Genomic DNA, 23,722 nt, shown 5'->3' with positions numbered 1-23,722 from the left:
CCACCACCAGGTTAGGAAGCACCAACTAACGCCCCGCACCCCCACGCAGGCAACTTCGTCGGCTCGCGCCACTTCTCCGAAGGCGGCTACGACCGCATCGCAACCAAGCTCTTCCAAGAACTCAACATGTCGACCTACTACCTGGAGTACGACACGGCACGAGCGGGGGGTTTCGAGCCGCTGGCGCACCTGCCCACGCACAAAAACGTGATTCTCGGCATCGTGACGTCCAAGTTCCCGGAGCTGGAGGACAAGGACGAGATGAAGAAGCGCGTGTACGCGGCCGCGGACGTGGTCGCCAAGGGCAGTGGCCAGACCCGTGAGGAGGCGCTGGGCCGCTTGGGTGTGAGCCCCCAGTGCGGGTTTGCGAGCCATGCGCAGGGCAATCTGATTGATCGGGAGGGCATGGCGAGGAAGATGCAATTGGTGAGGCAGGTCGCGGATGAGGTTTGGCCGGGGGAGGCGTAGGGTGCGGGTTTGTGTGTGTGTGTGTGTATGTGTGTGTGTGTGTGTGTGTGTGTGTGGTGGTGTATATATCTTGTGTATATGTGTGGATGCATGCATGGAAGGAAGCGGTGTTGAAATGAGGGAGGTTAAAAGCGCGTTGAATAGGTAGCGCAGCGAAAACAAGACTTAGGCATGTAGGTTATCCATGAGACGGCCAGTTGCCAAAGATACTTAGTTATTGATCACGTGGGCGGGCGCGGCATCCGCGCCGGCGGGAGCGCGACAACAAAGCAGCGCCGGGCCGAGCGCGTCCATCATCCACCAACGGTCCAACACCAACATCAACATCAACCTCATTTTGCCCACACAGCCCACAGCCCGCAAGCGGCGTGCCGTGCTACCGACGCAAAACGAACCCCAAGCCGAAGCACCGAAAGTGTTTAAAGCGTGTTGTGAGTGAGTTGAGTTGAGTGGGTAGGAGGGGTTCTACCATACCGCTAGGTGAAGATGTCGAGACAGGCGGCTGCGAGGAAGGTGCCTAAGGGGGAGTATATTGAGACGGTATGTGTGGTTTTTTTTTTTTTTTTTTTTTTTTTTTTTGCGTCTTTGATTGCTGTCTTTCTCTCTCCCTCTACTCTCCTCTCTCCGCCGTCACCACCTCCCCCTCCCCCACCATCCCCTCCCACGCACACACGCACTAACCCCCCACCCCACAGGACAGCGGCAACAAAGTGAGCCGCCGCGCGCACATCAGCGGCACCGCGAACATCACGCTCGGCGGCAAGACGGTCATCATGGCCGACGTGCACCTGCGCGGCGACCTGCACCGCTTCAAGAGCGAGACGCCCAGCAGCAGCGGAGGCGGGGCGCCGCCGGCCGCTGCGTCTGCTGCCACCGCTATCAGCATCGGGAAGTGCACGGTTGTCAGCACCGGCTGCGTCATTAAGCCCCCGGCCAGGATTAGTCGGGGCCAGTTGAACTATTACCCGATGAAGATTGGTGATAATGTCTTTATTGGTATGTAGGTGTGGTTGCCTCTGCTGCTGCTGCTGCTGCCATTTCCTCCGCTTCTTTCTTTCTGCTTTGCATCCTCTCCCTTATCCTCCACACACACACACACACACACACAAACACTAACCCCAACCCCCCAGGACCCAACTCGCACATCTCCGCAGCCAGCATAAGCAGCCACGTGCACGTCGGCGAGCAATGCGTGCTCGAGCCCTTCTGCATCATCCGCGACAACGTCAAAGTGCTCCCCCACAGCGTCGTGCCCGCAAACATGGTGATTCCCTCCAACTCGGTCGTGGGCGGGCGGCCGGCGCGCGTCGTCGGCGAGCTGGGCGAGGGCTGGGGCGTGGTTGCTGGCGCGAACGCGGGCGGCTTGGGTGGCTTGGGCGGCCCGGGTGGTGGCCAGGGCGTCGAGTGGGTTGAGGGCGGCGATTTGAGGGAGTTGGTTAGGAGTATTCGGTAGGCTGGTGCGGGGGATGCTTGCTCCTGTGGTGGGTGGTTGGGTTGGGTTGAGTTAACTTTTCTTTGCTTTGCTCTGGTTTCTACCTACCGAAGTGCTTGCGGTGGCTGGCTGTAGTCCAAGCAATCTACAGCACAGCACACCCTTCTTCTCTCCTCCCTCTACCCCATCTATCTCTTCCTCTCTCGTCTCTCCACACTTCCTCCACTTCCCCCACGGGCGCCTTCCTTCCCATCTCTGCACTAACGACGCACTCCCCACTCCCCACCCTCCAGTCAGCTCGCCACCCACAACACCACCACCTGTCCGCGCCCACCGCGCTCCGTACTCAATGCACCACGCTGCGGCGCTTGCGGCCGCGAGCACTGTACTGTATGGGCCTGAGTGCAGGACGTGGCGGGCTGCGCTGCGGGCAGGCACAGGCACAGCTAGCTACTGCTCATTACGCGGCGCAGCGGGCGCGAGCTGCCAGAAAGTGGGTGAGTGAGGCGTTCGTGATCGTGTGCTGCTGGCGGTGCAGGAGCGGGTGCGCCCCTGTTGCACGGACAGACATGGGCGGACACGGAGAGGCAGCCGTCCATTAGCTCATCCATCCCTCTATAGGTACAGACACCCAAGCACGCCAGCAAAACCACAGCCTACAGCCCACGGCCCACCATCCCCATCCCCTTCCTTTTCCCCATAACGAAGCACACCCGCAACTCCACCCACATAGCACACACCCCCAAGCCCCGTTCGCAGCTGCACGCGTCCAGCACGCAGCTCGTAGCCCGTGCACGTCGTAAGCCATACCAGCATCTACACCAGCCCCACCAGAGAGCGACCCGCCCCCAAACGCAGACCCATACCGCCCAGCTCAGCACGCACGCGCGCGCGAGCCCCAACGCCCCGTTCCGTCAGCAGCGCGCACCCTATACAATACGCACCATACTGGGGGCGGCCAGCTCGAGCAACGCACAGACACCCACCCAGCACAGCCGCCTATACAACACTATCCAACACAATAGCAGTAGCAGTACTCCGTATATTGTATAGCCACCCCCACAGCAGCACAGCATTGGGGGCGGACAGCAAACCAGGGTACTAGGGTTTCAACGGGAGGGGCCGAAACGCCGAATCCTCCGCCCCTCGCCCAAGAAAGCAAAAGCGCGGCTGTGGCTGTACAGGGGGGGGGGTTCACGTACAGGGGGAAAGCAGAGATGAGATGAGATGAGGCGGGAAGGAAGCGGAAGCCAGCCGGGGACCAGGGAGGGTGCGGGGGCCGAGAGCGCGTGGCGGCAAGGATGGCGTGGCGTGTTGGGCGGGTAAGGGTTCGTTCGCTGTTCGAGGACGCACCCCCTTGTGCGTGCCTATCTTGTAGTATAATGAGCCGGGTTATAGGGTGGGGGCGGCGAAGGCGTTTGGGGCCGGGCGTGGGGGCCTGTTTTGGGGTTTGCTGGAGGGGGAGGGAGCGTGTAGGGCTGATGGCGAGCTAGCTGGAGCGTTTGCGTGCTGCTATGCTGCTATGCTGTTATTGCTGTTGCTGATGCTGATGATGCTGCTGCTCCTGTTGTTCAAAAACCATTTCATTCCTATCAGTCCGATATGCAGTGCGAGAATACAGAGTACTTGTTCTACGTATGCAGACGCCAACAATCCAAAAAGAGACAGACGGCGAGCCTAGATAGGCGCTGCGCCGTCATGGCCAACAGGGCCTGGAGATGCAAAAAGAGATGGATAAACAGAGGCGTGGGTTTGGATACAGAGAATAAGAATATCCTCACTTAAAGCTGACCCAACCTACGACGCTCGTTCCTCGTCCTCTTCAACAGCTTCTTATACTTGTGCTTCTTCATCTTCAGCTTCCTCTGTCTCTTGACACTGATGGCGTGCATGGTCTTGCCCTTGTTCTGTGCACGTTCGTCGAGGTACTTCCTCCACTCCTGCTCGCGTATCTCCATGCGCTCGAGGAAGGGCTGGTGGATCGTGATCTCCTCCGCAGGATTCTCGATGGCGTCGGAGCCGCGGGTGGGCAGGCGCACCATGGGCGTGGTGGCCGCAGAGAAGGTCGAGTGGCCAGTCTCGTCGGTCAACTCAGTGAGAGTTAGAGTGGAGCGCCAGACTTTCTTCGTCGGCTTCTGCACGATGGTCTTCTGCTGCGCCTCCTGCGGGGCTTTGACAGCCTGGGGCTTTGCGGGCTGCATCAAGCTGCTGGGCACCGGCGGCGGAGGGGCCTTGAAGGGCGGCAGGTGCGAGAGAACTTCTTGCAGTGAAAGTGTACGGTTGGAGGGCGCGCTGCCCTGCTGGTTCTGCAGGATCTCCGCCCGCAGATCGGCCTCCTCCATGGCCTGAGCACGGCCCTCAATCCCCCTCGTGGCATTACCCAGCGTTTGGATGACGTCCGCATACTTGTTCGGCTTGCTCTGCGTGTAGACGTCAAATAGCGAGTTGAAAGTCGCTTCCGAGGAAGAAACGGGTATCGGTGTGGTGACGGAGATGGGGCGGTGGACGGAGAAGAAGGAGGAAAGGGCGACGTCTACGACGCAGTCAGCTATCTATGAATCATTCCCTGCAAAGCAGTCCGGCGCAAACGCACCGGTATCTTGGAGGTGGTTGGTCGGAGGAACGCTCGGCGGGTTGACTTGAGGCGTAGCATTCTTTTTGCTCCTTGAGCGAGTAGCGGCCTTCTTCCCAGACTCCTTGGAGGCATTACCATGGGACGCGCCCGAGGGCTTCGAGTTATCCGGAGGGCATGAGGTGCTCGAGTTGCGCCTCTGCTGGGTGCGGCGCGTAAGCAGGTAGTTTGCGGAGGTCAAGGCGGCCGCGGGGCGGGAGCTGATGGCGCACGAGGACGAGGGGAGGGCTACGGTCGCGCGGGCCACACGACCCAGCGAAGGAGAGAACATGACTGCTGCTCGACAGTCGAGGGTCGGGCAGACAGGGTGTAGGTGCTGTAGATGGTGATGAAAGCCAGGCGGCTCCAGGCCTGCATTCGGGAAAGAGCGGGCCAACCTCGGCCGGACGGGGGCCGTTGACGAACCTCACGTGCGACGTCACGCGTCTTCGGCCATGGGTCACATCACCTCAACCTCATGTGATTGCAAATTAAGTGTGAATTGCCATTAACAAAGAAGAACCCTCCTCTATGGTGAAGATGACATCCGGCCGTTATTCGTCCAGTGTGATCAGTGATAAAACTCGAGGAAAAAAATTACGCGGCCATGCGCTTGCGGGAACCTGCGTGCAAAAGAGAGAAACCAAACGCTGCCTTTTAAAATAAAAATCTCCAAGCCAAGGTATCCTTCAAATGCTGTACAAACAACACGGTTATCGAACGTATAAAAGGCGAAATCTCAAAAAAACGAAGGGGAATCGTCACGCAACCACCCCAGGGAATCAGCTGCCATCTCTTCATAGTATCAGCGCATTCAGGTTCCGCTGAACAATCATGTCCTGCACCGATGCCATCGTCTTCTTGAGGAGATCCGTGTCCGTGGCCGTCGTATAGTGAACGTAGACTTCCTTCTTCGGTTGTCGGACGAGGTTCCTAAACTTGTTTGCGAAGAACTCCTGGCCGGCCTCAATGTCGTTGGGCTTTCCGTAGTAGTCCGGGAAGTGCTTGTTAATCGGGCTGTGGCCCGCCGTGAGCTTCTCGCGGAAGAGATCGACCTTGTTGAGGAAGAGAATGAGAGCCGACTTCTCGAAGTACTTAGAGTTTGAAATGGACTCGAAAAGCATGAGCGCTTCATGCATTTGGTTCTGTCAAAAGTAAGCATCTGATAAGCTGGACCACGAGCAGCAGGCGACATACCCCATTCCTATCCTCCACCAACACATGGTCGTAACCGCTAATGGCGACCAAGAACAAAACCACTTGCACGTTGTCGAACACGTGAATCCACTTCTTCCGCTCAGAGCGTTGGCCACCGACGTCAAACATGCGATATGTAAGGTTGCCGAGATCGAAGACGGTCTCGCTGATACCGGTCGTCCTCAGGCGGGTGCGCAGGATGTCCTGATCGGTAGGAAGATAGTCCTTGGCGAAGAGGCGCTCGACATCTAGGAAGTAATAGCTGAGGTTGTCGTGCAGTGCGTACTCGTTGCCCTTCAGGATGGCCAGCTGCACGTTCTTGTCCTCCCAGAGCGACTGGAAGGCCTCGAGACAATCCTTGGGCATGACATCCTCGGGACCAATTTCGGGCTCGCGACTGATGAGCTCGGCGTATCGCTGGCGACGGAGTGTCAGTTGGGAAAAGCAATATGGGCGACGGGGAAGCGCATACGGTGCCATCTTCGGATTCGAAGCTGATTCCCTGCTCCTGCATCGCACTGAAGACAATCTCGAATGCGTTGACCAGGTTGTTGAAGATGACGACGCGCCACTGCTTCCGCTCGGCCTTGGAGAAGCCACCGGCGTGAATGACGCGCATTTGCTTCAACACGGTCGACTTGCCGCTCTCGCCGGCACCTGGTGGGTTAGGGTCAGCATAAGGGCGGGCGTGCGGGCGGGCAAGGATGTCGTACCCAGCAGCAGCAGCTTGACCTCCCTCTCCTGTCTCTTCCTGTCCATGCGGAGCTGGCGATCTATCTCTTCATTCTTCTTATGACCGGGGTCATCGGGTTTTTTACCGAAACACATGATTCCGGGTGCCATGAAGGCGTCGAAGCAGCTAAAGAGCGACACGGTGAATGAAGGTCAAGTGAGCGGCGGTGGCGAGGGGGGGGGGGAGGAGAGCTGCAGGAGCTTGTCAGAGACTATGCGCGGTGGTACGTGACAAAGCAAAGCGATTGCTGGAGCAAAAAAAAAGGCGTCAATTACCTGAGAGACGGACTGGCCAACCCGACAATAGGGCAGAGAGAACAATAAGACCCCTAGATAGGATGGCGGAGCCACTGAATCAGACAACGGTCGAGCGCGGGCGGATCCCTGTTCCCTGCCGTTGGCGAGATTGGTGTCTCTGCGACAGTGTTGCACGCATGAAACAGACGAAGGAAGCGCGCAATGGAGGGCAGTCAAGGCCCGCACAGCAGCGCGCGACGTTGCTAGCAAAAAAGCGCCCTTCTTCGGTATTACATATATCAGCCCCCCGCAGCAGGCATGAGCCACCCAACTGGCGGCGGAATGCCCTTCCGGCCCGCCCGCAGTTTCAGCAAAGCGGATTGGCGAATGATCAGAAACCTACGACCCGGCGAGGCGGCTCAGCTGCGCCGCTGAGGCATTTCATCAGCCGTCGCCCGATGCATCCAGCTCGACAGCAAGGGGTCGGCAAGCCGCACGCCAGGTTTGGCCCCTCATGCGCCGGCCGCCCTTGCAGCGCGAGGAACGACGATGTGCCCGCCGGCCGACGCCTCGCCAATCCTACGAGTCAGGCCCGACATTTGCTCAAGCGCAGCACGCGACGACCCTAGCTCAACGGCTGCCAGGGGTCCTGGCCTGCAGAAGGCCTTGGACGCCGCGTTTCTGGAAGGGCGTGCGTCCTCTCTTCCACTGGAATTTGCTCAGTGCAGTAACTCGATGTGCACCTCTGAATCCTGGATCCCTCACCCGCCCGCCCGCCACACCACCACGAGCCCCCCACCTCCCATCGGATATTGAAGGGCCATGCTCTTCGCGTGTTGATCTTCGTTAATGTCGATCCTAAGGACCTGTTGCTGCATTGGGCCGTTGCCATGTTTTTTCCTCCTCCCAGCCTTTGTGCACGCCTCTTTGTTAGCTAGATACGCGAGAACCTGCCCACGTGGTCCATGACTTCATGCCATCTTTGCATCAATGGCCCCCACGAGTGTTGGTGCTGCTATGGAAATCTCGTGTGCTACGTTACGTGCCGTTGGTTGAATGAGATATACGTTGCACGTTGCGCATACTCCGTACACGAGCTTGTTGGTTGGTCCCCAACCCCATTTCCAACGCCCTTGGAAGCAATCAAAGCCTTGGGGAAATCGCAACTGTTGGGCTGAACACCTTTGCAGATCACCCAATAACTGCAGGGCACGCCAATGATATACACTGCTAATCATTAGAAGCAACAAAGGTGAAGTGAGGTGCCGCGTGTGTGTCCTGCCAGTCGCTCTTTCCTGGCTTCCAAAAGAGGAAAGTACTATACTACAGTAGGCAGTAGGTAGGTACCTGAAGTTCTCGGGCCTGCGTCTGGGCCTTGTCAAGCACACAAGCACACAACACCAACCCACTGTCGCACCCAACGTCGTCGCACCCAACGTCGTCGCACCCAACGTCTCTCCCCACCAAATTACCCGCCAAGGCTCAGGAAGCTTCGGCAGAGACGTCAAGCTACAGCAGACAAGCTCACTCCAAGCCACACTCTTGCTGTACCTTTCAGACAGAGCCATCGTCAGCCAACGTAATCCTATCACTGTCACTGCCACTCAATCCAGCCTAAGCTCCCACCGACAAAATATCTGGGCTTTCTCGAGACTGACGCGGCTCCTCGGTCTCTTTACAGGCTCACATTGCATCTGAATCGTATCAGATCAAAGATTCGACGATGATCTCTCATCTCTAGACACAGTACACTAGTCTATCAGTGCTTGATAGTATTGTCACTTCCGAAACGCTATCATGTCTTCGAACAAGTACGCCTTGGTGCCGACGCAGGGCGACTTCAACAACTACCAATACAGGACTCCACCTCAGACTGCCGTAATCCTTCACCCCATGACGCCGACGCAGGGTCACTTCAACTACAGACAAAAGACTCCACCTCAGACTGCGGCGGTTCTTCACCCTGGCGCCAAAGGAGGAATGCATTTAGAGCATGACATGGAGAACCAAGCGGCTGCCTTCCTTGAGGTGGCAGGCTCATTGCATAACAATGGTGCTTCAATCTTCGAACTCATTCAAGAGGCTTTCGAAAATGTCTCCACATACTCTGAAGAAGAGCGAAGCGAAATCGTAGACATGGCTCGGCACCAGTTTAACGATCTCTACAAGACGACTACGACTTTCATGACAGAAGCTACAGCGAACAGGCTCGAGAAAGAAAAAGTCCTCTCCATAATGCATCAAAAGGCAACCAGAGACCAGGCTCTTCTATACATGAGTAAGTATCAAACTATCAGGGGGAAAACATGAACGTAGATGCTAAACACTTAGGCCGTGAGCAACAATTATGCAATACAATCACGCTCCGTGACAATACCATAATGGCTTTGAATAGCACTGTCTCGCATATGACACTTCAGATTGGTCTACTCCGCGGAGAGATTGAAGCATTCAGGGCCGACAACAAGCTCCTAAGTCGCAAGGCTGACGAGGGCGCCAAATCCACTAAAGCTTTACAGGCGCTCACTACCGACTTGGCGTCTAAAATCCGTGACCTGGAAAAAGAAAAGCTGCACAAGAACAAGGAGTCAGAGGCCAAGGTCAGCATGGTCAATGGCATGTCAAAGCAGTTTGAGGCCAGTACGAAGTCAATGGTAAACCGGTTGGAGTCGGAGAAATCCAAGAGCAAGCACGCAGAGCAGCGCATATCCGAGCTTGAGGCCGAAAACAAGAAGCTCAGGGAGATAATCCAGCTGAAAGCTAGCTGCCCTCCCATCGAGGAGCCACGCACGACAGACAACGACACATCCGTGGCCACGAAGATCAACAAGATCGAACCGATGAAGAGAAAGCTTGCTGTACTCCAACAGGAGATTGACGACATTGTGAACAACAAGACCAAGACGTAAGGTTGGGAGGAACCAAAAACTTGTCTATGGTCTGGTCTATGAAGCTGAAGATCTGGTCCAACGACTTCAACGATGGAAAGTGAGGGCTTGGAGTAAGCTATGCTCACAGCTGTAGCTGCTCTAACTAGTATGACTAGGATACTTTAGTAGTGGGCAATATGCAACCTCGGCAAATTGCTTTTGACTCTGCGCCTCATAATGATTGTGAACATACACTGACCCAAAACAATGTACACTCAATCTTACTGCGCAAACTACAATATGTGTTGTATCAATCAATCCTGTCGCCTGTCGATGTAAGAGGTGATGTTTGGCTGAAAGGCGCTAACGTGATTGGATACCTAGTCACATGGAAGAAACGGGCAGGAAGAGGCTCCGAAGAATGTCACTCGTCCATTCCACCTTACTTCTGCTTGTGCACCAGACCGCGTCAAGAAGAGCCGGGGTCTTGTCGTGTCCTCAAAGAACTACTCTACTTGCTACCGGTACTCGGCGACAAGCCTAGAGGCAGGTGTATACAGATTCAGCGCAGACAGGGTTCAAGCATCGGCTGGTCCGGTTGGTCTCGCTTATCCCTACAAGCTTGTGACTCGAGGAGCGAAAACACTGAATCAATGACATGGAAAGATGGGTTTGCCAACGAGTTGATATTTCAAATCGTGAGTAAGTGAGCAAGGATGTCGCCCAGACTAACCGGATGTCGGAGCATTCGGCTACTCTAGCAGCAACTAGCAGGATGCCGCGAGTCCGCGGCGGCAAGCAGTTGCCGAGCACGAGTAGCGATGTCGTATCCTGGGGGAAATGAGAGGTTGCAAGCGCAATGTCCGGCGGGTCTAAAAGTAGCGTGTATACGAAAGCGAGGGAGAGAGTCGGAGTCGGCGAGAACAGGTCCGTTGCTAGGTAGGTACCTGACGGAGTGTACTACGTGCCGGAACCGAAATTGCGGGTGGTCGGGAGCCGAGATCTGCACAGGCAGGCAGGAGCGGGCCGCGTGGGAGGAAGGGGTGGATGTCGGTGTCGGAGCTTCTTGGCTTTGGGAGGGATGGAGGGAGGAGGCCCTTTGCAAGGTCATCTCCGCCATCTCCGCCATCTCCGCAAGTCCGGCGGCGCTGTAGTTCGCGCTCGCCCCGAGCGCCTTTTATGCTTGAAAATTAAGTTAGCGCGAGAGTGACGCACGCCGCGTCTCAGTGGTCGACGCCAACAGCCACCAAAGACAATTGCGGTTTCGGGCAGCAGCCAAGCCCGCCGAGCCCTGCAGATATTACGGCATCTGACATCTGGTTCGCGGGATCTGCGCGACGGCGGCGGTCTGGGCCGGGATAGAGTTACACCTGACAACTGGGAGAACCTCCAAGCTGCAGCCTGCATGGGATAGCAGCAGCTCTGTCGTCGACCTCGAGTCTTGTCTGTAGGTAGTCGTAGTCAGCGTGCCGTCTCCTTCCTCTACCCGCAGCAGCGCCCTTTTCCCTTTTCTTTCCCCGGACAAGATCTCCTCGGCGGATCTCGTCTGAGCTTTGATAATACGTGTAGCGTCCAGCTGTGGAGAAGCAGCCACTCCTTCCGCTCTGGTTCACCAGGCCTGCCACGGGCCGGCCCCTGTTTCGCTGCGTACCCACCGGCGGGAATATCTTCAGCATGGACCGAGGTTACGTAGACGTCGAGAGGTCGTCCGCCTTCCGCAGCGCCCAGGCTGCTGGAATCAACACCTCATTCCAGGCCGGTCCGGAGAAAGTCACCATGGAGCAGCAACAGCTGCTGCCGAAGAGCGAAACCTTCCCTAACCGTACGTATCCACAGCGCGAGCAGCAGCGCCAGCAGCAGCACCTACACCCACAACACCACGTCTGGGGTGTGCTCCCACAACCGCCGCATCCGTATATCTACTTATACAGCGCCCTCGCTGACGTCAAACACCAGCAACCTTTACGCTCGCGCGCTACGACACGAAGCATGGCCGGCCGCTACCGCAAGCCATCGCACACCGCGGCTACAAAGCCAAGTACCCCGAGAACAGTATGGCCGCATTCACCGGGGCGGTCGAGGTGGGCGCGCACGCCGTGGAGACGGATGTGCACCTGACGCGCGACGGCGTCGTGGTGCTCTCGCACGACGCGACGCTGAAGCGCTGCTTCGGGCGCCCCGAGAAGGTCCTCGACTGCGACTGGGAGTACGTCGCGACGCTGCGCACGCTCGAGGAGCCCCATGCCCCGATGGCGCGGCTGACGGACTTGCTCGCGTATCTGGCCCAGCCGGGCTTGGAGCACATCTGGGTGCTGCTGGATATCAAAAAGGACAACAACCTGGACCAGGTGATGCGCCTCATTGCGGAGACGATTGCGGCCGTGCCGGCGAGCCCGGAGAGGCCTTGGAACCAGCGCATCGTGATAGGCGCCTGGGCTGTACGTGACCCCGGCCTCCCTCGACACGACATCTACCGCAGCCATCCCCAGGCAGCGCACAGTTACCCCGGCTAACGCCATGCTCACAGGCCAAATACCTCGGCCCCATCTCGACACACCTCCCCACGTTCCCCATCACGCACATCACCGTCTCGCCGCTCAACACGTGCCCGTTCCTGCGCACGCCATACGCCAGCTTCAACATGTTCCTCCCGATGCTCATGGGCCCGCTGGGCGCGGCGTTCCGGCGCAAAGCGCGCAGCCTGCGCCGCCCCGTTTACGCCTGGACCGTCAACCGCGAATCCTGGATGCGGTGGGCCATTACGCACGCGCTGGACGGCGTCGTCACGGACGAGCTGGAGCGCTTTCTCGACGTGTGTCGGCGGTGGGAGGACCAGCTTGAGGGCTTGGAGCCCGGCGAGGAGCGCCGCAGTTGCTTGGGCCTGTTGTGTTTTGGGTGATTGGGCGTATCACGAAGACTTAGATGAGAGTCGCGCGCGAAGACACGGGCGAGTGGTGAGAGCGGAAAGGAAGGGTTTAGATAGCGCGGCGTTATTGGTGTGGGGGTCCATCACGGCTTGACGCTCGGGCCACCAGTTACACCCGTCAATTTTTCCGGGGCAGCAGCAGCAGCACCTCGGCGGTCGAGCTTGCGCGCCGCTACCTACCTAACCTACTCCTACGGACACTTGACCACAACCTCGAATACGCGCGACCTACTCCCGCATCACCTCTCACTCGGCCGTGCCAGCCGCGCAACCCACGTCCACCCGCACATCAGCGAACCACCCACCACCCGACCTCTCCACGCACTTCCCCCACACACACAACAACACACGCACACGCCCACCCCCAATGGCAGCGCACCAAGCAGACGCCAAAGCCGCGCTCGACGAGCGGGGCTACAGCGGCGCAACAATCAAAGGGCAGAACCCAGCCCTCCTCTTCGAGAAAGCCGTGCGCGATCGCATCACAGAGTCGTACTACTGGAAAGAGCAGTGTTTCGGGCTGAACGCGGCGACGCTGTGCGACCGGGCGCTGGAGCTGGGCTTCATCGGCGGGACGTACGGCGGGCAGGGCAAGCCGACGCCGTTTCTGTGCTTGGCGTTTAAACTGCTTACGTTGGTGCCGGAGAAAGAGATCGTGTTGGCGTATTTGAATTGGCCGGGTGATGAGGAGGGTGAGGAAGGAGAAGAAGGGGAACAAAAAGAGGAGGAAGGAGGAGCGGAGGGAAGGGAAGACGAAAAGTCCGTAAAGGGCGAGTTCAAGTACCTGCGCGCGCTCGCCGCCTTCTACATCCGACTCGCCTGGGAGCCGGTCGAGATCTTCACGACGCTGGAGCCGCTGCTGGCCGACTACCGCAAGCTGAAGCGCCGCATGCGCGACGGCTTCGTGCTCACGTACATGGACCAGTTTGTCGATGACCTGTTGACTAAGGACCGCGTGTGCGCGACCAGCTTGTGGAAGATGCCGTCGCGCGCGCTGCTCGAGGATTTGGAGTTGTTGGATCCGAGGGTCAGTCCGTTGGGCGAGGAGGTGGAGATGCTCGATGATGATGATGAGGAGGGGGATATGCAGAGGGATCGCGAGGATGGGGAGGAGCGTGAGCGTGAGCGCGAGGAGAGCGGCGAGGTTGAGGACGAGGACATAAAACACAAGAGACGGCGCTCGCGCTCCCTGTCTGGGGATGAGTAGGCTTGGTACTGGCGCGGGAGCTGTTGCTCTGAGGGAGGAGCTGCACGGTGTTTTGAAGACAGGGCGATCGAATCCAGTGCGCCTACCCCCGCTTCGACACACCCGCCAACGACGCCGGGCTCGCCACTGTACCCAAGTCAGGCAAGGAACCAGCGCCTCTAGCTTCTACATCTTCTCAACTATCGCCCAGGGCGTGCAAAAGCACTGGACGTACCTGCGCGCATGCGGACTCGCCACGCTCGGAAGAGACGTAAAACGCGCGGCTGCGCGGGCAAAGACGGCGGCAGTGGAGGAGCGCACAAGAGTGCCGTCGGCGGGGCGCCGAGGTGCCCGCGCCATACCGGCTGCGGCTAAAGGCGCGGCTCTTTGCTGTGCTACGGCGCCTGTGATACCTACTGTGCTGTTGCCCCTGCGGATGGGCATTAGAGGACGGTTGGGCAAGGAGAAGTCGTCCGAGCGCGGAAAGAAAGAGAAAAAGGGCATTGTTCGTTGTTCCCCGTGGCTGGAGGCACTGATCTGGGTTGGCATTTGGCTGTCCTGTCCCTTCCTTTGCATTGGGGAAGCGGGATTGGGGTTAGCATTGTGCGCCATGGCATGGACGTACAAGTAGTCACTCATGATTTATCGGGATAGAGAAAGGAGGATACATTACATGGCTCTGGGGCTGGCGGCTAGGTCTGCGCGAGGAGGGATTGCGGACAAGGCCAAGACTAGGCTTAATGATTTGATGTTTGATATTTGTGCTAGTCTATCTGCAATGCAAGACAAGACAAGACTGTTAGGTGGCGTTTGGAAGTGTATGTGTCTGGCTGGGCGGTGGGTTGCTGGTTGTGAAGAGAGATGTTGTGAATACTCTTGAGGTTTAGCTACAGCTTGCTCCCTTCTGGCAATGATTGTTTAGGACGGTTCCCTATTCGAAGTAGTCGCGGCGTGTGCATGTTTTCAGTGCCATCTTAAAATTGCGATTGGAGCCAGCGAGTGAATGAGTTTGTTTAATTGTACGGTTTACTTTCACGTAAGCTAGGAGTAACGACCGTCACCATGCATGAAGCGAGATGTACCACGAAGCTCGATGGAGACAATTGCATGGAGTAGAAGAAGACACCTAGATAGGATATGCTGAGTCTAGGTATGTGTGCTCTAAGACCTTTTCACCCATACCTAGGACGCGGGCTGGGAGCTGGGCAAAGAGTGCTCTGTAGGGCCTGCTTGTATCGCCCCCTGTCTCGCTAGACGGTGCATCTCGGTTCGCGGTGATGGACGTTTTGAGTTTAATTGTACGGTTTACTTTAGTGTATGTTATTTCAAGCCGAATTGTTAAGTTTATAAGAACATTCATTTATACATGTGTGCGCTCAATACTGTTGCATACTCGTACTTGAGCCACTTTCTTTGTTCATAATCGAGAGCGAGGCGTCGGATCCTGAAGTGTGGTCTATGGCCATGGCCGATTAGGAGGTTTGGTTGTTGGGTCAGTATTAGACAAAAATGCCTAGCAGAGTATAGAGGCATCGTCGACGTAGACGCCCTCCTCGAGGCGTCTCCAGTAATATCATAAGCAGGAAGGAGCTCTCAGCTTCTAGAATGGCCCGGTGATGTTGCCACCGGAACTCATATAGACGTCTTCAGGTGGAGGAATGGGGCGCCTTTCCACGAGCCTTACCCACCTCCTCCTGCGCCACATACCCTTCCTGCTCAACCCGTTGCTCTCTTCCCAGCTTTTGGCCGCGTTCCTCGCCGGGCCGCCAAACGTGGGGCTTTGTGCAGGGCTACTCGGCATCTCTTCGTTGATAATCACTTCCGTCTCGTAGTGGATGTCACTCACCCACCTCTCCCCCTCGACTTCCACTTCGACACCCGTCACGCACCGATCCTCGACCCATTCTCGGCTCATCAGATCTAGCACCCACTTCTTGTCCGCCCACCGCCAGCCGCGCGGGGGTTGTACGTCTTCAAAGAAGCGTGTCCCCCGCGGCCGATCACCTGCGATACGCGTCGGACTCAACGGCGTGTACGAGCTGTTGCTGAACAGGAACGGCTCAAACTCGGCATCCGGAGCAGAGTTGGCGCGACGCTGCAACTCGAAGACTTCGACTTCACGTTGCTCCGGTGCCCGGCTGAGATCGATGTCGCTGTTCGCAAAGGCATTGAGCCAGGAATTGGCGACCTCGCTCTGCTCTTGGACGAACGAATCGACATGCAAGCTCTCAAGGAAAGCTTGTGCCTTGGGATGCAAAGAGCCAACGGCAACCCAGCCTGCCACTAGGGCAACAAGCCGCCAAGGGAGCAGATGGGCAGCAATGAAGAGGGCGCAAGAAGTGACGAAAATGAGTAGGTAGATGGCGGTAGAGAGCGATTCGTTCGAGAAGTTTGTCGGCGGAGCAATCATAGCAACGGCAGTATCATGCAGTTTGCTGAAATCTTCCATACTGTTCTGGAGATCGCGCATGTTACGCCAGAAGTCCTTGCTAAACTCCGGCGCGGGTTTGATGTTCTGTGGGGGAGCGATAGGTGGACCGTGCAAAGGCTGACGGTCGGTTGGTAAATGGGAGGGAGGAGGTGGATGTCTAGCAAGAAAGGAGGGCACCATGACGAAGAACAGACATGCTGCTAATGGCAGGACGGCCAGCAGGTTGGGATCGAGGCAGACAAAGGAGTAGATGGCTAGGAAGGACAGGGTGTGAGTAGGATCTTTCCATGAGAACAACCTGATAATTCGGTTCTGAAAGACGAAGACGACACCGATTCTAGCGTTGAAACGGCGGAAATTGGCCGACATGGCGGGGATGCTGAAGCCCGGGCGCTCGACATATTTCCTCGAGCGTCTATCCTTGGGGCGCTGGTCGTCATCCGCGCCCTCGGTAGGAATCATCTGCTGTAGCAGCCTGGGGTAATTAAAATCAGCTCAGGCGAGGTGAAACACAAACGAAATGGCCGCGCGCACATGTTCAACAACCGGTCGTGCGGTTTACCCGAGCTGGCGTCGGGCTTGTGGCTGGCAAAGTCTTCGAGTTTCTCTTTGAGCCGTTCGCCGGAGAAGCTGTGTCTGAGAGCATCGCGCCGCGAGCGGCGACGGCCCTTTTCGGAAGGCGAAGGCGAGGGCGAGTGAGAGCCAGAGCCGGAGCCAGAGGGGCCATCGTCGTGGGGTGCGGAGAGAGTGACGATGGGGATTGAGGAGGAGGAGGACGCACGAGGGTCCATGATTGCATGTGTTCGGGTTTAGTGTGGTATTTGGTAGCAGGGACAAGGGCTATAGCGGGTGACTTGGTGTGGTGTTGGCGATGGATCATCATCACCGTTACCCGCGGAAACGGGCTGGGCCTCTCACTGTTTTGGCAATCAGAGCAATCCTTGGCGCGGCCAGGATTCCACCAAGGCACCAAAGCCCGTGAGCCCGAAAGTAAACGCAAAAGAGAGTTGCTGCCCTGCTGCCTACTCTCTGCACCCACGCAGCCCTCTCTCCCCCGTCGCCCCCGGCACCGCTGCCCGCCAGCGCTGCGACTGATCACCGCCTCATCTCCCCGCGGCATTGCCCCCTTACTCGGCGCCAGCTCCCGTCCATCACAGCCTCGAGCATGTCGACGCACTCGTAGCGGATCATTCCACGCCTCGGAGCTGGAAGAAGGGCCGGTTCACACACTCCAACCAACTCACGGGTACAACGAGATCGCTGGGCTGGGACCCGCCTACAGCACACACACCTCGTTCCCCTTTCGCCGCCATGGCAACACGCACAGGAGACGACGAGTCGGGGAGCTCTGGAGGTAGGCAGCCTGCCGGCACCCGGTCAAGCAGCAGCGCTGACGCCCGCAACAGCAGAGGGTCGAGCGCCCAGGAAATTCCACGACCATCCCTTGCGGAAGGGCAGCGCGCAGATGGCGCCGGGCAGCAGCAACACGTTTGCCGGGCGCCGTCGCTCGACGCTGCGCGAGCACAAAGCACCTCTGGGACCTCGCCCGCTGGATCAAGGTAGACGGTATGGCTGCTGGGCACCCTTGGAGGGCTATGCGGCTCGAGCTCACAATTTAGCAGGATCGTCAGCGGCTCCACTGCGGCTTCCAGCAATGCCTCTCGACTGCCAACGTCCCAGAGCGACGACTCCTTCCCGCCTAACTCAACCGGAAGCAATCCGCGCTTCAGCTTTGGCCGGCTTCCCAATCGGGTCGAGAGCACCGGCTCTTTCGACTTCCTGCCCTCGGCCAACTTTGACGACCTGCACGAGAGCATTACTTCGGCCGACCTGAGCGACTTCCCTGTCCCTGGCGGCGGTCGGGGCATCTTCGCGCACCACGACCCTCCCCACCCCGACTACTCCCTCGATCCCGACGACCTCGACCCTTCCGACAACCCCTCCATGGCCGCCGAGGACAGGAAGCTGCAGGGCAGCCGGGCCGCCAGCAGCGCCGGCCGCACCACCTCGTCGTCGCGCCATCAACCTAGTCGCAATGACGTGAACCCATCCCCCATGGCTCCACCCGCCGCACTGCCATTGTCGGCTCGCAACCGTCGCCAGAGTCAGTTCCCGGGGCCCGCTCCTGTCCCCGAATCCGCTCCCTTCTCCGCCACCGCCGCCCGCGGCCCTCGCAAGTCGCTGGGCCCAGGTCTCCTATCCGGCGCCGACGCCGCTGGAACTGGATCATATGTGCCGCGGAGGGACTTTTCACACGGCCATTTGGGCCGCAGCGGCTCGAATTCGAAGCCAAGGAGAGGGACGTTGGTGCCGAGCTATAGTTCGTCCGACGTCCCGCGTCTCTCCAACAACACGATGCGGAGCAACAAGGCAAAGTCGATGCTGCAGCCTTCGGGTACGAGCTTCGACCCGTTGGGCGCCAACACACGTTCGCCGGCAAAAACGCCGCGGGCAATTACTCCATCCAAAAGGCAATCGTTGCATCACGCTGGTGGTTTGGGTGCCCGCACCATTAGCCCGACCGACGCGAGAAGGTTGAAGCGCCTGTCCCTGCATTCCAACTCTACTACCACGCGAACGCCTCCTACGCCTCAGCCAGACTTGCAACAGGAGCCGCTACCCACGTCGTACAGCCCAGCCCTGGTCTTTAGGAAAAGCGTCACTCCTTCATCTGCGCGAGCCACGCCAGACAAGTCCCTCGCCCCAGCGCCGCCGTTGTCGAATAGCTCTAGCTTCAGTTCTCTTCGGGGCAATGGCAGTACGTCCGCTCGTTCTAGCCAGATCCTGTCGGGCTCACGACTGCCCACACCCAAGTCGAGAAACGTGCACAGTTCCGCGGGCCCGGAGCCCGAGGAAGACGTCCCGCCGGTACCAGCCATTCCAAAGGTGTTCGAGTCCCCAAACACTGAAATTGACCAGCCTGTCTATCCGGTGCGTCAAACGCCAGCAACACCGGCGGAGGATGCGAATTGGGCGGCAGTGGGCGGAAGCAACACGGATAGCGAGACCACCAAGCCTTCGCTCAGCAAGACCGCGAAAGCGACTGACTTGCCGGCAAATGATAATAAGAAGCCACAGGGTGGTATTGCTGGACGGCGCGCAAGAGGCATGACCGTAGGAGCAAGCTCCGATGCCGACAAGCGGGCGCCTGCTACAAACGTAGGGAAGAAGAATTTGCAGCCGCTAAGGTTGCCACCCCTAAATCTGCTTCCCCTAAGCACGCCGACAACTGCGAAGATCTCCACGTACCGTCAACCTAACGAGGAGGTCGATCCCCGGGAGACGACTACACCGCCACCCAAGAGGGCTACGAAGACGCCGAGCACTCCTATGACGGCCTCAAAAGCCACCTTTTCACAGGCAATGAGCGAGAGCACGCCCGCCAACCCCGAATTGCGGAGCGCCACTTCTCACTTCCACCTAAGATCTACCGAGACTCCCTCATACCCTCCACCACCACCTATGCCGCTACCTGTTTCGACACCTGCAGATGGTATAAGGGCTGCGAACACACCATATTCCTCGCCTGTTCAGCCCAAAAACGACGATGATACGAATGATTCTCAGTCTGGGTCTGCTAGCGAGGGCCGGTTTGGTACTGTTGACGAGATGCCGCAGAATACAAGATTGAATGGTCCGCGTGCGCCGGCAAACCAAGTTGGGCAAAAGAACGATGCATCGTCGACCACGTCAACAGAACCGGAGACCCCCTCCTCTGGATCATCCTTGCGGCGGAAGCTGAGTATGGGCTGGAAGAGAAGCTCTTCCAAGAGCTCACACAGAACCCAAGCATCTCAGAGCAACATCAATTCCCAAACCACTAGTGAGCAGCCTCCGCAGCCGCCGAAACACAACGAGATGCCTGCCCCGAAGCTTGCTCCTTCTTCGACGTGGAATGGAACTTCTACTTCTACTCAAAGCCCGAGCCCGCTAGTAAAGCCTCGGCCTTCCGCAGAACACGCACCCCGGAGAAAGCCCTCTGGAGCACTGTTTGCCACAGACGCTCAAAAGGAGCAAACAATAGGGACATCAAAGGTTGCTGGACCGCCAAAGACAGCTAGTGTTCCATATGAGCAATCTTCTGGTCCCACCACAAGATCAGCTTCAAGCTCTATGATGCATAGGATGCTCGGCTCGAAGAATTCTACCAGCATGCTCAAGTCGCGCAACACAGACCCCAATATGGACAAGGATGATCTTGCGGCAGATGAAGAAATGAGGAGATTAGGCTCAAGGCGGAAAGACTTCGAAGCGGCCGCCAAGGAGTTGGACGAACTGCGCAGGCGGGCCAAGCCGCAAGAGAGGGTGTTACCGGCGCATGCTCTTCAGATGGTTCCATTGAACATCTTCGAGCGTGGCGAGATTATCGACTACAAGGAGATTTACTTCTGCGGTACGAAAAACGCGAAGAAGCGCATCGGAGACTTACATTCATCGACGGCCAACTTCGGATATGACGATGATCGCGGCGATTACCAGATCGTCTTGGGAGATCATCTGGCTTACCGATACGAAGTTGTTGATGTGCTTGGCAAGGGCAGTTTCGGTCAGGTCGTACGCTGCGTAGACCACAAGACAGGCAAGCTCGTGGCTATCAAGATCATCAGGAACAAGAAGAGGTTCCACCAACAGGCCCTGGTTGAGGTCAACATTCTGCAAAAGCTGCGTGATTGGGTAAGTCTTATGCCACCAGCCATCCACTTTCAAAACCACTAATTCGTGACAGGATCCGGAAAACAAACACAGCATGATCAACTTCACGCAGCACTTCTACTTCCGCGGTCATCTTTGCATCTCCACCGAGCTTCTCGGCATGAACCTTTACGAGTTCATTAAAGCGCACGAATTCAAGGGCTTTTCCTTGAAGTTGATCCGTCGATTTGCTAAGCAGATCCTGAGCTCGCTCTGTTTGCTTAAGACTAAACGGGTCATCCACTGCGATTTGAAGCCGGAAAACATTCTGCTGGCCCATCCTCTGCAATCAGAGATCAAGGTCATCGATTTCGGCTCCAGCTGTTTCGAGAACGAGAAGGTCTACACGTACATTCAATCCCGCTTCTACCGCTCTCCGGAAGTTATCCTGGGCATGAGCTACGGCTTGCCAATTGACATGTGGAGTTTTGGATGTATCCTGGCGGAGTTGCTCACAGGCTCGCCGATTTTCCCTGGTGAAAACGAGCAGGAGCAACTCGCCTGTATCATGGAGATCTTTGGTCCGCCTGAGAAGCATCTCATCGAGAAATCCTCCCGCAAGAAGCTCTTCTTCGATTCGCTGGGCAAGCCGCGTGTCACGGTCTCTTCGAAGGGCCGCAGGCGCCGTCCAAGCTCAAAGACCCTCGAACAGGCTCTGAAGTGCAACGACGATGCTTTCCTCGACTTCATCACGAGGTGTCTCAGGTGGGACCCTGACCGGCGTCTCAAGCCTGAGGATGCCATGTACCATGAGTTCATCACTGGTGTCAAGCGGCCTCGCGTTCCAATGGGCCGACAGACTGCCAATAGTGCCAGCACGGCATCTCCGGTCAAGCGCTTCAACACTGTCTCGCAAACTCCCGGCCGTGGCGGTACGCGGCCTTTGCCTGAACCACCCGGAAACAGTACCAAAAGCACGGGCGTTTCAGGTACAGCTGCTGCGACAGCACAAGGGGCAAACAGAAACAGTCCCCTAAAGGCTGCAGCGCCAAGACGGCAGTCAACCGTAAGCGGACTGACAAACAACTTCGGCATGAAACGTTCGAGCAACAACACGACGGGTGGAGCGCAGACTGGTTCGCAGGGTCAGACGTCTAGCCTGCCAAGAGTTGCACAGAGAAGTGTCAGCGGAAAGCCAGACCTGGCGAGCGCCGCTGCGGTGGCGAGTTTGGTAAGTCCATGGCAACCTTTCCATATGCATGAGATGGATCCCAGTTATAACAGAAGTGCTAACCGACCACAGCGCTCGCGGTAGTACGTATACACAGATTCAGCTCGAATAGTTCCCCCTCCACGCCTCCTGGATATAGATGAACGAGCGTACCAACAATTATCGCCGTCGTATTCGCGATATTTTGCAAAACCGCACGAATTTGCGGATTTGCATGAGCTTTTTCTCCATACAGGGGGGCTGGCGGCACGAGAACGAGGCACGCCTTTCCTCATGGGCGACTACAAGTGCCTGGACGGCGGTTGGTTGATCATCAGGGCAAAGCGAGTGGATTGGGCATGGAGGGAGGGTGAAAGGTTTAGGAGGGTGGTTGCAGCATCTGTTTAGGCCCGCGCGAAGACATTTCTGGGACGGGCTTTTGTTGGGAGACAACCCCATGGCATGCATGATGGATGCGAGGCTTGGCGTTTTCTTTGTGTGTCACCACCACTGGGAAATCATTAGCTTTCTTTTCTCTGGTCTGTTTTCTTATACCCGGAGTTGTCTTTTTTCCTCTCCTCCCATTTCGGCTTCCGGATCTCGTGGAGAGAAACAAAAAGAGAGGAGACAGAGCGACTTCCCTGATGCGCCGCGGATTTCTCGATACCACTTTCTTTAATGAGCGCTCGCTATTTTTGAATTCTCGGGGGAGCGGAAACAGGGAAGGCGGGGACAGGGAAAGGGCGGCGGCGGCGGCGGGACGCGGATTATTGCGCGGACTGGCTCAAATTCCCTTAGCGCCATACTGCCACGACAACGGCCATACCGCCACGGAAAACCACCACACCGCTGCCGCCATTGCTACGACCGCTGTTTCCGTCTGCGCGGCGACGATGCCTGTGACGATAGCAGGCTGACGAGATGTTAGGGAAACGGAAAATACATAGGAGGGAACGGCGAGACGCGCCGTGCTGGCTTGCTTGTTTGCTTGCTTTTTTTGTCGGTTTGCAGATATTTTTTTTGGCTGGACCTCACCCCCCTGGCCATTTGCTTTGTTACTATTCTACGGGATGGAAGCCCGGTGATGTTGATGATGTTGATGAATATCACTGTGGGTGCCGCTGGGCGAGGGGGAAAAAGATTTTATTTTTACTTTTCTTTTTCCTTTCGTTTCTTTTCTGGGGCACTCACTCGCGTGTCTTGCATTTGAGCGGAGAGCTGCGGGTGATGCATGTCCATGATGCTGCTGTTGCTTAGGGTTTCTTAGTTCTGTTTCTCCTTTTGTTTTCACTTTGTTTTTTTGATTGGTTGGGTGAGTTGGTGGTTGCTTGCTTGCATAGGCCCGGAGTGGACGAATGCCTTAGCGCTTCTAAGGGCCGAAAGATGAATTTAGAAGCGGGGAAAGAGATGTGGCTGTTGTGGAGCAAGCCGGGATTACGGGGAACGGACGGATGGGAGTATTCGGCGTGATGGGCATAGGTGGATGCAGGCAGGGTGTAGAGTGCTTACTGTGCAGGAGGGCACTCGGGAGGCCTTTGCTGGTAGCGGCACAAGCGGCGTGCTAGGAGTAGTGTAGGAATGGGTTCATAGGAATTGGGCACTGCCCTCATCACCAGTCTGCCATCTCCATGCTGTGAAATATGTCTGTCTCTATTTGAAAGTGTTTTGATTGGTCCTCTCAAATAGTGAGCCCTCCGGGTAGGTGCCTTGCACATGGGCGGCGAGCGGGCCGCTGCACGTGCGTGGAGCGGTGCAACAGTGGCTGCTGCGCGTCGCACGCAGGGGTATTA

At 57.3% G+C, this 23,722-nt stretch overlaps 11 protein-coding genes across 11 annotated transcripts in view; 8 read left to right on the top strand and 3 right to left on the bottom strand.

Moving 5' to 3' along the window:
- K452DRAFT_327481 (uncharacterized protein) overlaps positions 1-468 on the top strand; it is a gene marked incomplete at both ends in the record, with an annotated part of 1,547 nt that extends 1,079 nt beyond the window's left edge. Inside the window, one exon of the mRNA XM_033544921.1 lies at positions 50-468. Within this exon, the coding sequence (XP_033396386.1) occupies positions 50-468 (419 nt within the window). The remainder of the gene's footprint in view (positions 1-49) is intronic.
- Positions 469-954: 486 nt separating this feature from the next.
- K452DRAFT_229828 (uncharacterized protein) lies at positions 955-1,921 on the top strand (the record flags this gene model as incomplete). The annotated part of the gene is made up of 3 exons (XM_033537064.1): positions 955-1,008; positions 1,164-1,464; positions 1,599-1,921. 3 exons carry the CDS (start codon positions 955-957, stop codon positions 1,919-1,921), a joined length of 678 nt encoding a protein of 225 aa, XP_033396385.1.
- Positions 1,922-3,463: 1,542 nt separating this feature from the next.
- On the bottom strand, positions 3,464-4,848 carry K452DRAFT_359698 (uncharacterized protein). The gene is made up of 2 exons (XM_033546292.1): positions 4,494-4,848; positions 3,464-4,433 (listed from the first exon to the last, which is right to left on the bottom strand). The coding sequence occupies exons 1-2, from the start codon at positions 4,801-4,803 to the stop codon at positions 3,682-3,684; spliced, it is 1,062 nt and encodes a 353-aa protein (XP_033396384.1). The 5' UTR covers positions 4,804-4,848; the 3' UTR covers positions 3,464-3,681.
- A 149-nt stretch (positions 4,849-4,997) lies between these two features.
- K452DRAFT_319565 (uncharacterized protein) lies at positions 4,998-6,598 on the bottom strand. The gene is made up of 4 exons (XM_033544247.1): positions 6,422-6,598; positions 6,181-6,365; positions 5,709-6,125; positions 4,998-5,656 (listed from the first exon to the last, which is right to left on the bottom strand). Exons 1-4 carry the CDS (start codon positions 6,549-6,551, stop codon positions 5,309-5,311), a joined length of 1,080 nt encoding a protein of 359 aa, XP_033396383.1. The 5' UTR covers positions 6,552-6,598; the 3' UTR covers positions 4,998-5,308.
- Positions 6,599-8,474: 1,876 nt separating this feature from the next.
- K452DRAFT_309785 (uncharacterized protein) lies at positions 8,475-9,586 on the top strand (the record flags this gene model as incomplete). The annotated part of the gene is made up of 2 exons (XM_033543270.1): positions 8,475-8,955; positions 9,009-9,586. The coding sequence occupies 2 exons, from the start codon at positions 8,475-8,477 to the stop codon at positions 9,584-9,586; spliced, it is 1,059 nt and encodes a 352-aa protein (XP_033396382.1).
- Positions 9,587-9,671: 85 nt separating this feature from the next.
- K452DRAFT_49741 (uncharacterized protein) lies at positions 9,672-10,455 on the top strand. The gene has a single exon (XM_033546748.1). It carries the CDS (start codon positions 9,745-9,747, stop codon positions 10,255-10,257), a length of 513 nt encoding a protein of 170 aa, XP_033396381.1. The 5' UTR covers positions 9,672-9,744; the 3' UTR covers positions 10,258-10,455.
- A 769-nt stretch (positions 10,456-11,224) lies between these two features.
- K452DRAFT_288763 (uncharacterized protein) lies at positions 11,225-12,667 on the top strand. The gene is made up of 3 exons (XM_033540721.1): positions 11,225-11,369; positions 11,504-11,985; positions 12,075-12,667. Exons 1-3 carry the CDS (start codon positions 11,324-11,326, stop codon positions 12,444-12,446), a joined length of 900 nt encoding a protein of 299 aa, XP_033396380.1. The 5' UTR covers positions 11,225-11,323; the 3' UTR covers positions 12,447-12,667.
- Positions 12,668-12,840: 173 nt separating this feature from the next.
- K452DRAFT_299392 (uncharacterized protein) lies at positions 12,841-13,680 on the top strand (the record flags this gene model as incomplete). The annotated part of the gene is made up of 1 exon (XM_033542222.1): positions 12,841-13,680. One exon carries the CDS (start codon positions 12,841-12,843, stop codon positions 13,678-13,680), a length of 840 nt encoding a protein of 279 aa, XP_033396379.1.
- Positions 13,542-14,644, top strand: K452DRAFT_49735 (uncharacterized protein). The gene has a single exon (XM_033546747.1). The coding sequence runs from the start codon at positions 13,673-13,675 to the stop codon at positions 14,288-14,290; it is 618 nt and encodes a 205-aa protein (XP_033396378.1). The 5' UTR covers positions 13,542-13,672; the 3' UTR covers positions 14,291-14,644.
- A 345-nt stretch (positions 14,645-14,989) lies between these two features.
- Positions 14,990-16,963, bottom strand: K452DRAFT_359694 (uncharacterized protein). The gene is made up of 2 exons (XM_033546291.1): positions 16,625-16,963; positions 14,990-16,565 (listed from the first exon to the last, which is right to left on the bottom strand). Exons 1-2 carry the CDS (start codon positions 16,879-16,881, stop codon positions 15,260-15,262), a joined length of 1,563 nt encoding a protein of 520 aa, XP_033396377.1. The 5' UTR covers positions 16,882-16,963; the 3' UTR covers positions 14,990-15,259.
- Positions 16,964-17,306: 343 nt separating this feature from the next.
- Positions 17,307-22,221, top strand: K452DRAFT_49694 (uncharacterized protein). The gene is made up of 5 exons (XM_033546746.1): positions 17,307-17,444; positions 17,497-17,656; positions 17,710-20,764; positions 20,817-21,953; positions 22,026-22,221. Exons 1-5 carry the CDS (start codon positions 17,402-17,404, stop codon positions 22,035-22,037), a joined length of 4,407 nt encoding a protein of 1,468 aa, XP_033396376.1. The 5' UTR covers positions 17,307-17,401; the 3' UTR covers positions 22,038-22,221.
- The last annotated feature ends 1,501 nt before the right edge of the window (positions 22,222-23,722 follow it).

The sequence above is a fragment of the Aplosporella prunicola genome (assembly GCF_010093885.1).
Source record: "Aplosporella prunicola CBS 121167 unplaced genomic scaffold K452scaffold_16, whole genome shotgun sequence".
NCBI classification, from domain to species: Eukaryota; Fungi; Ascomycota; class Dothideomycetes; order Botryosphaeriales; family Aplosporellaceae; genus Aplosporella; species Aplosporella prunicola.
Note: the sequence above shows the minus strand (reverse complement) of the source record. Positions and strands in the feature narration are given on the sequence as shown.

Coding starts and splice junctions, on each gene's coding strand:
- K452DRAFT_288763 (XM_033540721.1), top strand. CDS start 11,324: ATGGAGCAGCAACAGCTGCTGCCGAAGAGCGAAACCTTCCCTAACC. Junction 11,370..11,503: donor GAGCGAAACCTTCCCTAACC/GTACGTATCCAC, acceptor GTCAAACACCAG/CAACCTTTACGCTCGCGCGC. Junction 11,986..12,074: donor TCGTGATAGGCGCCTGGGCT/GTACGTGACCCC, acceptor CCATGCTCACAG/GCCAAATACCTCGGCCCCAT.
- K452DRAFT_359698 (XM_033546292.1), bottom strand. CDS start 4,803: ATGTTCTCTCCTTCGCTGGGTCGTGTGGCCCGCGCGACCGTAGCCCTC. Junction 4,434..4,493: donor CAACCACCTCCAAGATACCG/GTGCGTTTGCGC, acceptor ACTGCGTCGTAG/ACGTCGCCCTTTCCTCCTTC.
- K452DRAFT_359694 (XM_033546291.1), bottom strand. CDS start 16,881: ATGGACCCTCGTGCGTCCTCCTCCTCCTCAATCCCCATCGTCACTCTC. Junction 16,566..16,624: donor CACGACCGGTTGTTGAACAT/GTGCGCGCGGCC, acceptor TAATTACCCCAG/GCTGCTACAGCAGATGATTC.
- K452DRAFT_49694 (XM_033546746.1), top strand. CDS start 17,402: ATGGCAACACGCACAGGAGACGACGAGTCGGGGAGCTCTGGAG. Junction 17,657..17,709: donor CCGCTGGATCAAGGTAGACG/GTATGGCTGCTG, acceptor CTCACAATTTAG/CAGGATCGTCAGCGGCTCCA. Junction 20,765..20,816: donor TGCAAAAGCTGCGTGATTGG/GTAAGTCTTATG, acceptor AATTCGTGACAG/GATCCGGAAAACAAACACAG.
- K452DRAFT_49741 (XM_033546748.1), top strand. CDS start 9,745: ATGCAACCTCGGCAAATTGCTTTTGACTCTGCGCCTCATAATGATTGT.
- K452DRAFT_319565 (XM_033544247.1), bottom strand. CDS start 6,551: ATGGCACCCGGAATCATGTGTTTCGGTAAAAAACCCGATGACCCCGGT. Junction 6,366..6,421: donor GGTCAAGCTGCTGCTGCTGG/GTACGACATCCT, acceptor CTAACCCACCAG/GTGCCGGCGAGAGCGGCAAG. Junction 6,126..6,180: donor TCGAATCCGAAGATGGCACC/GTATGCGCTTCC, acceptor CTCCGTCGCCAG/CGATACGCCGAGCTCATCAG.
- K452DRAFT_49735 (XM_033546747.1), top strand. CDS start 13,673: ATGAGTAGGCTTGGTACTGGCGCGGGAGCTGTTGCTCTGAGGGAGGAG.